General features: G+C 33.7%; 1 protein-coding gene across 7 annotated transcripts in view; it reads left to right on the forward strand.

Annotated features, from left to right (window-relative positions):
* The window catches only part of Ascc3 (activating signal cointegrator 1 complex subunit 3), a 357,473-nt gene that overhangs the window by 254,939 nt on the left and 87,505 nt on the right, over positions 1-15,029 (forward strand). For 6 of the 7 annotated variants that reach the window (XM_074077814.1, XM_074077822.1, XM_074077820.1 and 3 more), the window contains 2 exons: positions 9,858-9,969; positions 10,156-10,290. In XM_074077814.1, coding sequence (XP_073933915.1) covers positions 9,858-9,969; positions 10,156-10,290 — 247 coding nt within the window. Of the gene's footprint in view, positions 1-1,525; positions 2,227-9,857; positions 9,970-10,155; positions 10,291-15,029 lie in introns of those variants that run through there. The other variant, XM_074077828.1, reaches the window with a different exon arrangement.

Genomic DNA, 15,029 nt, shown 5'->3' on the forward strand with positions numbered 1-15,029 from the left:
AAATTAGTTCCTTGCTGTATCCACAGAAACATTGCCCTTTGTGAATGTATCTCCTTTTTAAAAATTTTGTATTATCTTTTAACTTTGTGTTTTGAAAGAATTTGAGAAGAAAAAATGTTGCAAAAACTAGTACAAAGAATGCCATTTACCTTTCAAAGCTTCCCCATGTGAACATCTTTAAAAACCAAAGTACAGTTACCAAAATTAGGAAATTGACATTTATTCAGTATTATTAACTGACCTATAGCCCTTATTCAGATTTCACCTGAATAATGTCCCTTTTCAGTCCAGGATCCAGTTTGCTATCCTGCGTTGCATTTAGTTGTCTTGTGTCTTTAGTTCACTCGTGTCTGTAACATTTCCTGTCTTTCTTTGACTCTTGAAGAATACAGGCCAGTTATTTTGTAGAATGTCTTTCAAGTTAATTTTATGCTTAATCTTTGTTATACTTTTTTTTTTTTTTTGCAAGAATACTACAGAGGTGGGACTGTGCTCTTCTCAGTGCATAGTATCATGATATTCTTCTCTGGAGGTCCTTTCTGTATTTAAATTACCGCCTATGTGAGAGACCCCAAAGTCTGATGCTCCAGGTTTCTCTCAGTCAAGTTGAAGTTGTTCTTCTCTACCAGCCTTCTGAATACTGCCACATGAATTTCCCACCATCATTTCAAGCTTACTCTTAAAACTGAATTGATCATAAAACTATAAACATCTTCCTCTCATCTTATTTTCTTACTTTTCTTACTTTTTGGTGATATCATCACTCTGCATCTATTTACCTTGATTTCAAACTCCAAATTTGCTTTTTAATTTTCTGTCTCATTGGTCTACCACACTTCTGCAGTTGCTTAACTTACTTTTAGTCTATTCCTAATGTAGCCTAATTTGTAACTGTCAGATAGTATTAATCAAAAATTAAATGAATTATATAGGAGGTGAAAATAGATAAGGTTTAGTTTTCTTTAAATTCACATAATGAGTAGGAGCCTGCCCAGTGTTTATGAGTTTTCTTTCTTTTTTTTTTTCCCCCCAAACAGAAGGAGATGAGCCAAGAGCACAGTTGGAAACACCAAACAGAGAGCAGAGTAGGGGTCCCACAGAGAGGGAACTGGAATAACTGGAATAGGCTTCACTCTCTGTTGCTCTGGTTACAAACTGCCTTCTATTTAATAATAATATGGTGAAGAAAGCCACATGTAACTATAATAAGCAGTGGTAATTAGGAACAGAAGAAGCTCAGGGAAGAGGCTTAGCACAGTGGACAAAGGACAGAACTGTAAGGGGAAATCATACTGAGCCTCTGGTCCAAGAAGATTCTTGGGTGTGGGCAATTTAAATGTCTCTGGCTTACTCATGGTTGTAACCATAGTCAATGTAAGTAAACAAGCATTCCTTAGTTCATATTGCCTTACATTTTTTATCTGATGGTCATCTTTGCCTAAGAGGAAATTTGGGGACTGAGAATCAGAAGGGTATACCATCTTAATACTTTGGCAGCTGTTTTCCCTTCCTTCTTGCCCCATAGGGAGGATTAGGTATCCCACCTATCACCAAAGGGGTGAGATTGATTGAGAAGACATTAACCTAATACCACCCCTAGGTAAGAGATTCCTCTCATTTGGGGCTTTTGGTGTCACTCTTCTCCCTGCCTGCAATACCCTCCCCAGCTCTTATAGCTAGCCATCCTCTGGCAGTCTTAAAAGTCCAATCACATATTGATAAATGCAGCTTCAAATGAAACCATGTGTGCTAGTTCCTTTAGTAATTATCCATACATATTTTGAGATACTTGACTAAGACAAAGACTAATTATTCTGACATTGAAGCCTGTGCCCAAATTGATACCATGTATATTTATTGTCAACTATGCTCCTGTCACTATCCTAGCCATTTTAAGATGTGGTTGGACTGGGACCACATGACAAGGGGAGAACACTTTTGGGTGATATAGAAATAAGTAGAAAACCCAAAACATGAAAGTATTTGATGTCCCCAGAGGAGCTAATACAGAAACCTTAAAGCAACAGAGGTTATCATGAGAAGGGGATCAGTAACCAGGGTAAAGATCAGTTAGAGATGAATCAACATGGGTCATAACATGTATACATGAAAACAATGCTAGGAATATTTCTGTATAGCTATCCTCAACTCAACTAGCAAAAACACCTTGTCTTCCTTATTAAGATTGTATCTTTTCTTCAACAAAACTAGTGATAAAGGCAGAACTGGACCTGCCTGGAACTGAGGGGGGAAGAGGGAAGAGAATGGGGGAGGGGGGCAGGGGGGGAGAAATGACCCAAACAATGTATGCACATGTGAATAAAAGAATAATAAAATTTTTAAAAAGATGCGTTCATTAGCGAACTAGACAAAATATTTGCTCTTGTGACACTCAGATTCTCTTAGCAGAGACAGCAAATTTAAAAGTATTTTAAAGGACAGTAAGAGCATGAGGTAGGGAGAATGGGATAAGGGAAATTGGAAGAGAGCCAGGTAGCATGGAGAAGGTGGGGCTTATGGCATTAAATAGGAAGTCAGGGTGGGCTTTAGTAGTGCTGGTATTTTAGCAAAGACTTGAAAGTGCTAAGAAACTTGACCACGTAAGTATCTAGGGAACATTTTAGGCCAGAGAGCAGGAGAGGTCCTAAGGCAAACATGTCTGATGTATTCTAGGAACAAGAATTCAGGTGTAACTTGAAGGTGGCTGAACAAGGTGTAGCTGACGTGCAGTGAGAGAATGGGGGAGAGTAGATGAGGATAGGAATATGTAAGGCCAGTAGTAGTATAGGTCATGGGGTACCTTATAGACTATGTTGTGAACTCTGACTTTGACTCTGGTTGAAATGGGAATCATTGCAGTGTTGGAAGCAGGAGACAGATAGGATCTATTCATGTCATAAGTCAGGTCAACTATAATAAAAATTGTCAATGATTTCCATTTCCTACTTTAAAAAATTCTTTCATTTTTTAAATCCAGCTAAACATGGCTTACAAAAAAAGTTTTTTTTATTAAAAAAACTTGAAAGTTAAGGATGGAAAAAAGATGAAAAGGTGAAAAATAACAAAGAGAAACTAATAGCTGCAAGATTGACTACACAAAACAAAATTCAAGGCAAAAAATATCAATAAGAAAAAAAGAAAATGAATCATATAAGTAACAAACACAATTACTAAAGTGTTTTAGTAGTTTACAGATGTTTAGGTAACTAAAAGCAGGTCAAAATATACAAAGCAAAGAGTACAAAAATCTAACAAAAATTGTAGTCCAACTAAATTACAGTTGTATTGGGAGACTTTTAACACATCTCTCTCAAAAATCAGCATGTCAGTGAGGTTGCTGTTTAAAATAAAATATAGGATTTAAATAACTATTAGCAGCTTTGAATTATGTGTATCTTTGTACATATGCTCCTAAAATGAATATGCAGTACCCATGGAAAATTTATCTATAAAAATTTACTGTGAACTAGACCACAAAGAGCATCGCAATCTACTTCAAAGTAAGGTTGCATTCTCTGTGTGTAATGTATACAAGTTAAGTATCCTTTATACTGAATTCTGGGAACAGAAGTGTTCAATTCAAAATTACTTCAGATTTTGGAATATTTTCATATACATAATGAGATACCTGGGCAATGGGATCCAAGTTTAAGCACAAATTTTCTTGTGTTTCATGTAGACCTTATGCCTGAAGTAATTTTATACAAACTTTTTAGTGTGCCTACATTTTCACTGACCCATTGCAAGTCCACTTGTGACATCATGTTGTTGCTAAAGAAGTTTCAGATTGTGGAGCATCTGAGATTTCGTTTTCAAATTAGGAATGTTCAACCTGTGAAATCAGAAATAAACAACATAAACAATTGCAAAAAATCAATTGAGATTTTAAAACTTTTATTCTAGTGAAAGATAAAATAGAAAAAAAAAAGGTGATTCAAACCAAAACATAACTCCAAGGAGTATTTATATCTTTAAAGACCTATAACATTTTGTAAATGTCACAATACAACAATACTATAATAAAAAATATATATACCTAAAACAAAGTAAGAACTAAGAAGCAAAATTATGCATTCATCTCAAGAAATTTGATGACACACAATAGCAAAACATAGTTGCAGAAAAGGGAATTGCAAGCATAAAAATTGAAACTAATAAAGTGGGAAACAAAATCTGTACTAGTAATGTTTATCTAGTGTGTCTTATATTTGAAGTGCTGTCTCAACTCATTTAGTGCTGTTATAATCTTTTTTAAATGAAAGAACTGAAGCACAGAGATTAAGCAACTAGCTACAATAGCACAGCTTGAGCATCAGAGGCACCACGATTCCATCACATTCTCCATCACTGGATTCATTATCAGGCTTCTGAATTCAGACATCCACTCTCTTGGCCACTTCTCTATGTTATTCTGAAAAATGTATTCTTTGGAAACCATGCCATACCAATTCTAAACTTATGACAATTTTGTTCATTTAATGCCACCCCAAAATAATCCAAATTATCCATTTTAATCTAATACCTTTATGTCCAAATAAAAATTGAAAAAGGTGCCTAACAAATGTGAGCGATTTACATATTTTACTTAATCAGCTATAGTCTACCTCTGCAACATTCCTTCTGATTCTTTTTTTAAAAGCAAAAGTTGCTGTTAACATTTTTATTTGATAAATAATTGTCTATGGGATAAAATGTAAGATTTCAATACATGTTTATGTTATTAAATAAATTAGACCTAATTAATGTATCTATCACTTCACATACTTATCACTTATTTGTGATGAGAAGCTTAAAAAACATTTTTAGTAATTGTGAAATATACATTATTATTAACTATAGTCACCTTGCTGTTCAGTAGATCACCAGAACTTATTCTTCCTGTGTAACTGAAACTTTGCTTTATTTGACCAATATTTTACCTTTTTCTGCTTACCATGACTGCTCCTTCTACCTCTGATAATCAACAAATTCCTCTCACATCCTGTAAGTTCAATTTTTTTTAAGGTTCCACACATATAAGTAAGAATGCGTGATATTTGTTTCTCAGTGCCTGCCTGATTTCTTTTAGCAAATGCAGACTTTGATTCTTTTTTAAGGGTGAATAGTATTCTATTATGTATATATTTACCACTTTTTAATGTATTCATCCATTGATGGGCATTTAGATTGTTTCCCTATCTTGGCTATTGTGAACAATGTTGCAGTGAACATGGGAGTGTGGAAATGTCCTCAACATACTGATTTCAAGTCCTTTGGATACATAACCAGTAGTAGGATTGCTGCATCATGTGGTAATTCCATATTTAGTTTTGTGAGAAATCTCCGTACTGTTTTCCAAAATGGCTGGCTAATTTACATTTCTACCAACTATGCACAAGGATTCCCTTTTCTTCATATCCTCATGACTAGCTTTTGATTATAATTTTTATTATCTTACTACTTCTACCATACAGTGCCATAAATAGCTTTTCCTGGGTGGGAGTAGCACATGTGCAAGCTTGTCTGCCTGTGTGTGTGTATAACAAAGAGACAGGATTGTTTTACCATAGCAAAGGAATATTACTTCCAAAATGCAATCATATGTAGATAAATAAGATGACCTGATTTTCCAACACTCTTTAGTTAATCATAGTACAGATGGACAGCTGTTACTATTCATACCAAAAGTAAAACTTACATTGACAGAGACTTCAACCATTGTTCCTGGTTTGCTTACTATATGTCTGTTTATTTTCCCATGCATGCCCACATGAGAATTATGTACATTTATGTGCAAATATGTATACATAAGAATATATGATTATAAATATATATACATTCTCATGTTCATTTGTACATGAGCACATATGCTGGCGCTTTCATAAAATATAATTTATTCCAAATTCAGTTCTGGATTCAATTTGTATTTTCAGTTTTATTCTCTTTTCCCCTGAGAAAATATATCTGGGGCAAAAATGTTGTGGTAGTTTTCGCTGTCCCTGCAACCTCTTTCATTATTTGTACCATTATTACTGCTGCATAATCTGAACATAAAAAAAAAAAAAAACATGGTGCTATAGCAAATGACTTCCCAGTACTGACAGTTATAGCAGTAGCATTTCAGTACTGATGAAAAATTTCCCAATAAGCTCTCTGGCCAAGTTTACATAAACCAAACAGGAAATGACTGCCACTATTCATATTAAATCCAAACTATTTAGTGCAACTTTAGCTATGTTTTACATTGCTGTAAAATCTCTTTCATTCCCAACTGATGAAATTTTGTCTGTCTTGTAGTTGAAAAAAGATAATTTAAGGTTTCATGCATAGTAATCTTGTTGGTCCTTTGAATGGATCTTTTAAAGAATACTTTTGAAACATTATTTTAGTTTTTGATTGTTTAAATTTTATGAACTTTGTAAATTTTTATGATAGAGAAAGGTTTGTTATTACTTTTTCCCAATGGACTGCTAATAGAAGTTAGCTTATCTAGCCCATGTGCTAGATGCTGTTAGTATCAAACTGCCTTTGACTTTCACACCTCTCAGGGGACTAGTAATTGTTGTGTTCAAACAGCCTGTAATTGTGATCCCGCTGGCTTTCTCAGTACGCTTCTGGCTATTAGAATCATTAAACAACTCAGCACCTGTTAACAGCATTGTAAATATTCAACCCTGCTTGTGTGCAGGTTGAGTCCAATATAGCGCAATCTTACCCAGCTCAGTCTTATAAATTAGAGCTTCTGACAAGTCAATTATTGTGAAACTGGGTTGCTCTGTGAAATAAATGAAATCGCATGCTGACAAAAGAGTAGGCTGTCTGTTTATGGCAAAGGGAAGATAATGACTTGATGATTCAATGCAGTGAGCATGAAACTACATTGCATCCTTTATCTGTAATTAAACATTGTGTAAAATTTCTGTTTAAATAACCAGTAAATTACAAATTTTGTACTGTGGAGAGTACAACATGAAAACAGACCTTTTTAGTTTGCTGTTGCTTGCTTTTTTCAAGTTAGGAAAATGATTATTGAAATTAGTGACATGTAATTTTTTAAACTAAATCCTTATACTTGTTAAGGCCAGAAACTGTGCAAGAAATGAAAAGTTCACTTAATACAGAATTACATTAAGTATTGTAGCATACTATGCTACTAATAAAGATCATGTCAATTTAAACTTATTCACACAAAAGTGTCAAAATATATTCAAAACTTTATCCTAAAAATTCCATTTATATTTAGTTTTATTATTTTACAATGTGTTGCAATTTAAACATCATCTAATTAAGATGTAAGGATACCATCTTTCTTTTGGTGGTTCTGAGATTTGAAATCAGTGTATTGTGCTTCCTAGGCAGGCTCTCTATCACTTGAGCCACACCCCAGCCCTTTTGGTGATTTCAGACAAGATCTTGGACATTTTTCCCACTTTAGACCCATTCCTCCCAATCTCTGCCTCCTGCATAACTGCAATTGCAGGTGTAAGATGCCACACCTGGCCAGATGTAACAAGATTTTTATAAGGCTTTGAAAATGACCTGAGCTTTCAGTCCAAATATTAAACAAAGAATATTATTTAGTAAAGATCAGTGAAATTCAGTTACTTGAATTGAATTTTATGTTTCTTCTGTTTTGCAAGTCAATAGGATTATTGGTAAGCACATTTCGAAAAAAGTAAGGAATGAACATCAATGACGGTTTTTTCATATTTTTGCTCAAAGAAATGTGTTTGTGTTTAGAAAGTTAAGTTGTGAGTAATATTTTAGCAAGGTCATCAGATAATTTGTTTTAGTCTCAGAGACATGATCTTATTTTTTTTCTTTTAACTATTTAAGAAATATTTGCACGGACTGTATTTTATCTGAGTGAAAGCCACAAAGAGTGCCAAGAGACTTAAATAAACAAATTTTCAAAGGACTGTTAGTCCATTAAAATACATTACAGTGAGTAAAATAAAGCTGAATATAATGAATAAAATTCTATAAAGTAAATATTGAAAATCTGTAATTTTTGTAGAAGTATTTTATTATTAATGGCTTTAAATATTATTTGTAAGTATACCAAATTTTTTATTTCATGCTAATATTATTTTCCACAGTTTTAATTGTATGAAAAATAGTTTGATTCTTACTCTACAAATGGTACTACTTATACATTATCTTGGGTACTTTTTTACTGGTATTTTCAATTTAAGAATAACTTTATTGATTGTGTATTAGTCCAGCCTATTGGAAAATTTATACACTTGGCAAGCCAAAAGCTTAAGCACTTACATTGCAGAAAATTTTACTGATGAATTTCATTTCTTGGGAAAAAATGCTTTCAACAGTTTGGAATGGTTTCGGGGATCTGTATCTTTTTTCTGGTGCTTTGAATATTTATTTTTTTCTCTAAAGCAGAATGCATAATTTCAACTAAGTAATCCAGATTAGTCATTTTCTAGGACAAACATTTTCTAATGCTTGTTTTTCACTTCTATATATGCCTAGTTGAGCATGAATTTGAGCATTTTGTTTAGATTTATGACAGCACTGGGTTTAGTACTTACTTTCCTCTTCATTGATAAATATCTCTTTATCCCATACATGACAAGAATGTTTTGTTTTGTTTTGTTTTTAAGGAAGAACAACAATTTTTCGATAGACTAAAAGTGACTATTCCTTGTTTCATGAATGCCAAATAGAATCTAGTGTCCTATCAATCCTTACTCTTTGAAGACTCATCATTGGGTTACTTAGCCATTTGCACTGACTTGTCTTTCTAATGACAATAATCTTAACGTGATTTATGTCTTGCTTCATGCATTTTTAAATAATTATTTTTAACCCATACTGTCTCCAAGCTTTTCCCTTTGACTAAAGTGGGAATAATCCCCCAGTCATCCTGACAATATGTCTCCATCCCTCTCTGGTTTGAGATTAATACCCTTTCCCCAGCTGTGAATATCCCCTTGCTAGTCCTATTCAGATGGAAAACCACCATGGTGGGGTGTTAGTAATAAGAATTTGTTATAAGACCACTTTCCACTCCTGTTTCTTGATTTCGATAAGGGAAGAGGATGTAGAGCTCATAAATTCTCTGTGCTGACTGTGGTATGGGTTCACCCCATAGGAATTAGAAAGCTGCCATGATTGTGGGTATAGTGCCTTGCCCTGTGGATCTCCTCCCAGGCACAGACTCCTAGTGGTCATAGGAATTTGCCAAGGACATCAGAGCTGCTAGAAAAACATTTAGGTGAATTGTCTGTCCTTGGAAATTTTACTTGGAAAATGTACAGACCTGGACTTAGGTGTTTTCCTGTACGCTGAAACTTAGTTAGAATGCATTATTTTTAGCCTTTGAATTCCCTTCTAGATCTTAGTATGACATTTATTCCTTAAGCACTAAATTTCCTAAAAGAATTCATCTACCACCCAAACTAATAGTTCTGTGAGTTTTGTGAAGCTACTGAGGATAGGTTTTATAATAAAAAAGAATTATGTGTAAGTGTATATGTGTATATGTTCACACATACTTCATATTTCACTTGTGCATTTCACAATTTCAGTGCATAATTTTACTTTGGATAGATGGTCAAACTGAAGTAATACCAAGTTTAACACAGGAGACAGCTTTTAATGCAATTGGAAGCAGTTTTTAATGTGCTGTAGAATTTTACCTTCTTAGTTTACATATTTTTGATAAAGTGTCATTTTCATCAGTGTCAAACCTTAGTATGGGCCTTTTGATATGTGAAACAAGAATGGTAACTGCAGTTGCTTTATTTTTTTGATTTGCTGTAAATATGGTATGTTTGAAATTCTGTAAGACTATGAAACTGAGGTCATAGTTTTAGTAGAAAAAAATCTTGAAACAAATAACCTTGCTTGTTTTCTAGCTACTACAATTTGGGGGATGTGAGCCATGATTCTGTGAATAAGTTTCTGTCTCACCTTATTGAGAAGTCCCTGGTTGAATTGGAACTTTCCTACTGCATTGAAATTGGAGAGGTATGACTTCATCACATACATTCTAAATGCCCAGCTTTTTAACAATAGGGCCTTCCCATCTAGTGATATCAAAATTTGTAACAAAATTGTTACAGTAGCAACCAGAAGTGTGAATTACTGATTTTTGAGGAATATGTATTTCCATTGTACTTTTACTTTTTTCATTTTATCTTTCTTTTGAAACAGGATAATCGGAGCATTGAGCCTCTGACATTTGGCCGAATTGCCTCCTATTACTATTTGAAACACCAGACAGTTAAAATGTTCAAGGACCGTTTGAAACCTGAATGTAGTCCTGAAGAGTTGCTTTCAATTCTGAGTGTGAGTTTCATATTATTACAATATTTTAATACATATTTCATATCCTTTCTTGTTGTCATCCAATTCATGAAATGAACAGAAACTGTTCTGGAAGTTATTCCTTCTGTCAAGCAAGTTTATTACAAGGTTTCAAATCTAGACTAAGTTCCCTATAAAGGTGACCACATAATTTACCATCCAAATTTGGATCCTTCTGAGAGAAGAATGGAGCACTATTAATATTTAGGACAGGATGAAAGGATATAAGCTGGACAGTCCAAGCAAGCCAGGTGATTACCCTGTCCTTAGATACGATATCCTCTTTGAATTATGATTGAAAACTTTTATTATTGCTTCTTTAGATGGTTCCTATTAAACACTTAGCTACAATGTTGCCAAAGTTTCTTTACTTAAGGATCCACATGATTAAGTTATCTTAGAATTAATGACAAGAAAACACCCCACAATCCCCTTTCCAAAAAAAAAGTTGTATCATATGAGGGGGAAAAAAAACTATCATATGTTTATTTTTTCTCTTTTAAACTAAAAACCAAACTAAATTTAACATTGAACTTGAAATTATTGTCATGAATAACTTTTCTACTTACTGTACACTTCTGGCTTTATCCCATTCACGATTTTTAAATTTCTCAACTCTTTCCGTATGGATTTAGTGCCCAGCATGCAGTCAACAACATTGCAGTGAGTCAGAAAATATTTGTATCTGTTAATGAATTGATTGGTGAATATACAGATAGATATGTGGATCCTTTATTAGTTTTCTGTTGTTTGCTCTGTAGAAAATAATATACATTAAAGTTTATGTGGCTACTATCAAAAATATTTTTCTTTGAAAAATTAAAAATTCATTTATGAAGGGAGAATACAAAAAATGTGTTTTTAGATCCCTAAGGATGAGATTGTATCATCTCTTAGACAAAGATTCATAAAAAAATAGTATTTTTCTGAGAGAAAAACTATTAGCACAGGCAGTAAAGTAATCATTAATAAATTTGTGCATGTATCTTAAGTTAATCTCTGTTAGATTTAAAAATATAATTATTCTTTCATTTTTATCTTAATCATGGTATTCATAATGAAAATAAGGGTTTGGGGGTTAAGCAGTTCAAGCTCAGTCAGGAACATTCTGCCCAGGACCTGATGCTGCATCATAGCATGGCAGATAGCATCACACGGTGAAAACGTGCAGAAGCTTTGAGGGGCTGTGACATGCAAAAAAGACCAAACTTCGCTTTTATAACAGCTGGTACTTGCCATAACCGATCCAGTCCTGTGAGAACTAACTCGTTCCTATGGATCCAGCCATAAGTCCCTTGCAAGGGTTCCCGTGATCTCACTACCTCTCACTTTGCCCCACCGCATAAAGTCCCACCACATTTCAGTACTCTTACTTTTCAGACCAGGCTTCCAGTACTTCAACCTTTAGGAGCAAAGCATATCCAAACCATAGCACATTTTTTTACCTAACTTGATACATTTACCTAATTTGATATTTAAAAGTATTTTTATGCCTTGGGAATACACATAGTAATAGCTAACACTTTTGAGCAGGCAATAGTGTAAGAACTTTCCATTGATAGATTCACTTAATCTTCACAGTGACCACTCATTTGATGTTAACATCACATTATTATTCCTGTTTTACAGATTAATCTATGTCTCCAAGGTTAGCACCTAGCTAACATATGTAACTACCAGAGAAATATGAAATGGGATGTAATGAGATTGTGTGTGAAATAATAATAGTACAATTTCTGTATTTCTGGAAATTATTCTTCTCATTGAGAACTGCTTTCCAAGATTTTTTGTGACAATACCCAAGAGTGCAAATGACTCACAGAACCTGGGTATCCTCCCTACTTTCACCTCCAGATATGCATGTTAATTTTGTCGTTGTTTTGAAATCAGTAGAAGCAGTGAGGTGGCAGCCACAGGGAGCATGGTGCTCATGTTAGAGAGGGTAAAGGAAAGCAGTAGGCATTACTTTAGTTCTTCACAGACTGTGTTCATTATGATACTTAACAATGACACACTGTATTTTTGAACCATTCAGTGTTATTACTTATTCACTCTCAGTTCCTCCTTCACAAAATAATTTCATGGGTGTTTCTTATTCTTTACATTTATTAATTTTACCAAGAATTTTTAGTGTTTCTGAAAGATTACAACTGAAAACCTTCTATTCTTTTGAGCATTACTTTGAACTTACTACAGTATTTTCCTTAATTTTGTCAGTGATGAGGTTTTTCATTTTTTAGGCAACATGTTACATTTGTCTTTTGAATTTTTTTCTTTGGTATTATTTATACTATAGAAATCATGTTTATTAAAAATTTTCAAAGATTCTGCAATATGATTGTACCTAGAAAGTAATTATAGAATACCTAGAAGGTAACCATAGGATGGAAAAAGAATATTAAAATATTGATTCATCAAAACATCTGAAAATATATAAACCCCTTATTTCCTGTCAGTTAATGTCAAGGCATAGCTTCAAGTGATGATTTCTTGGTTTTGTGTATTCCTAACTGATGATTGTTATCTTCTTTTAGACCTTTCCTTCCTTTACAGAAGATGTGTACTTAGAATCTGATACTTAGTACTCATATGGTTCTTTTTCCTTTATAAAAAATGGATTGGAGAGGGGTACTATGGGGTACATCTGTAATCCCAGCTATTTGGGAGGCAGAGACCAGGAGGATCATTGTTCAAGGCCAGCCCAAGCAAAAAGTTAACACGACCCCATCTTGCTCAATAAAGCTGGGTGTGAAAGTGCACACCTGTCATCTCAGCTATGATGGAGGCATAAATAGGAGGATCAGGCTCCAGGATAGGTAAAAATGCCAAAAAATAATGCAGAATAGTTTGGGGGCATGACTAAAATGGTACCGTACCTGAAGCATGAGGTCCTGAGTTCAAACCCCAGTGACACCTAAAAAAAAAAATGAATTGTAACTCTTACCCTTTATGTAATCATTTTGTATGTTACTGCCAACTCTTCTGAAATAAGAATCAGAATTTCATTTTAAGTAGGGATATGATTACCTTACTGCCATATAATATTTAGCAGAAGGAATCTTTTCTTTAATAAATAAAAAGAAAGCATTTAATCAGGTCATCCTATCATGTTTCTTTTAGTGTTTTGGCATGGCAAGCTTCCAGTTTTTGGTATTCCATAACAAACAGTTGTCAAATTTGGTAACAATTCCATCCATTAGGTCCTTTTCTACCTTATCTTCTGAATCCTATCCTCTGTGTTCATCTCCTCCATCAGTAGGGTGGTTGAGGTGGGCCTGATAGAATTCAAATAGTATTATATTAATATCACCCTTTTGACCAAAGCATGATGACAACAAGTAGTTCCTAAGTTTACAAGGTAAAGCTAAATTCTTCCAAACAATAAGGATTTAATAAGAAAGGAGATTAACAAAAGGATATTATATAAAGAAGTACCTTGCTATATCAAAGATGGTTTATCCTTTATATGTTATTCCCCATTTTTCCATATTAAATTCCTTGATAACCTTTCTACCACAGACTATATATTGGTCATCAAAAAAGTATTTTTTTGTGCATCTGAAATGTGTGACACTTTCTGAGGTAAAGATATAAAATAGTAAACAATACTGACAAACTTCCTGTGTTCTATATGTAGATAAGCTATGGGCCATGGTAATAAACCATGAAAATGTGGGTATTACTGCTGACTAAAGCCATCAGCTCAATGTGATGCTCTAAGAATAGCATTAGAGTATTTACTCATTATCAAAAAACTTACCTAAAAGCAAAGCAAGATATGGTATTCTGCCCTTCACTTTATTCTTCCATACAGGAGAGATTTGCTATATATATTTCTGTTGGCCTTACATTAGAAGGACATTAGAAATTCTGAATGGCCCAAGTCAGCTTAGATGATAGAAGACATGTGATTAGTGCCCATTAATCTGAAAAGGCAAAGACTTTGAAGCAGTGTAACTGAAATTAAAATCATAAGCTTTATGAATAATAGCCCTCTTCAAATCTCTAACACAGTAGCCTTTTCACAATTATTAGACAGCTTCATTTGATCTTGCAGGTAATAATCTCAGAAAATTTATTACTTTGATTGATGGATATATTGTAAGTCAAAAATGCATTCAAAAAGGGGCCAAAATTTATTAAGTGTTGATAAAAAAATAAAAGAGAAGGTAGAATTTTGACTGTCCTATTTGGTGTGATGTAAGGGTTATCTCGGTACAGACCAGAAAAGGCAGGGTTCGTGAAGAACCTGCCTGGCATTTGCATGTATTTTTACTCTTGACCCTGTAAATACTTTAGGAATATTTTCATCCTTTGGGACATTGTGGGGTTTCTTTTTCTTTTCATTTTGGCAATTTGTTATACTTTTAGATACTAATTTCCATTAATTAGTACTCTTTTGTGTGAAAGTCTTTTTTTTTCTTTTGTAGTACTAAGGTTTGAACTCAAGGCCTTGCTCTTTTGAGGCAAGTGCCCTCAACCCTAAAAAATGAGCAAGAAAATACACTACCACTGATACTTTTTTTCTCTTGTAACACCTCTTTTGTGGCTTCTATTTTCACTTATTTTTCTTTCCCAGGAGTTAAACTACTTTTTGGACTTATATTTTTGATAACATTATCTTTAAATGGTAATAAAATCCTCAATTATAGATGTAAGTCCAAAGATTTTATTATTTTAATGATTTCATAAAGGTTTTTCTACAATAGTAACCCACTTAA

The sequence above is a fragment of the Castor canadensis genome, chromosome 1 (assembly GCF_047511655.1).
Source record: "Castor canadensis chromosome 1, mCasCan1.hap1v2, whole genome shotgun sequence".
Taxonomy (NCBI): Eukaryota; Metazoa; Chordata; class Mammalia; order Rodentia; family Castoridae; genus Castor; species Castor canadensis.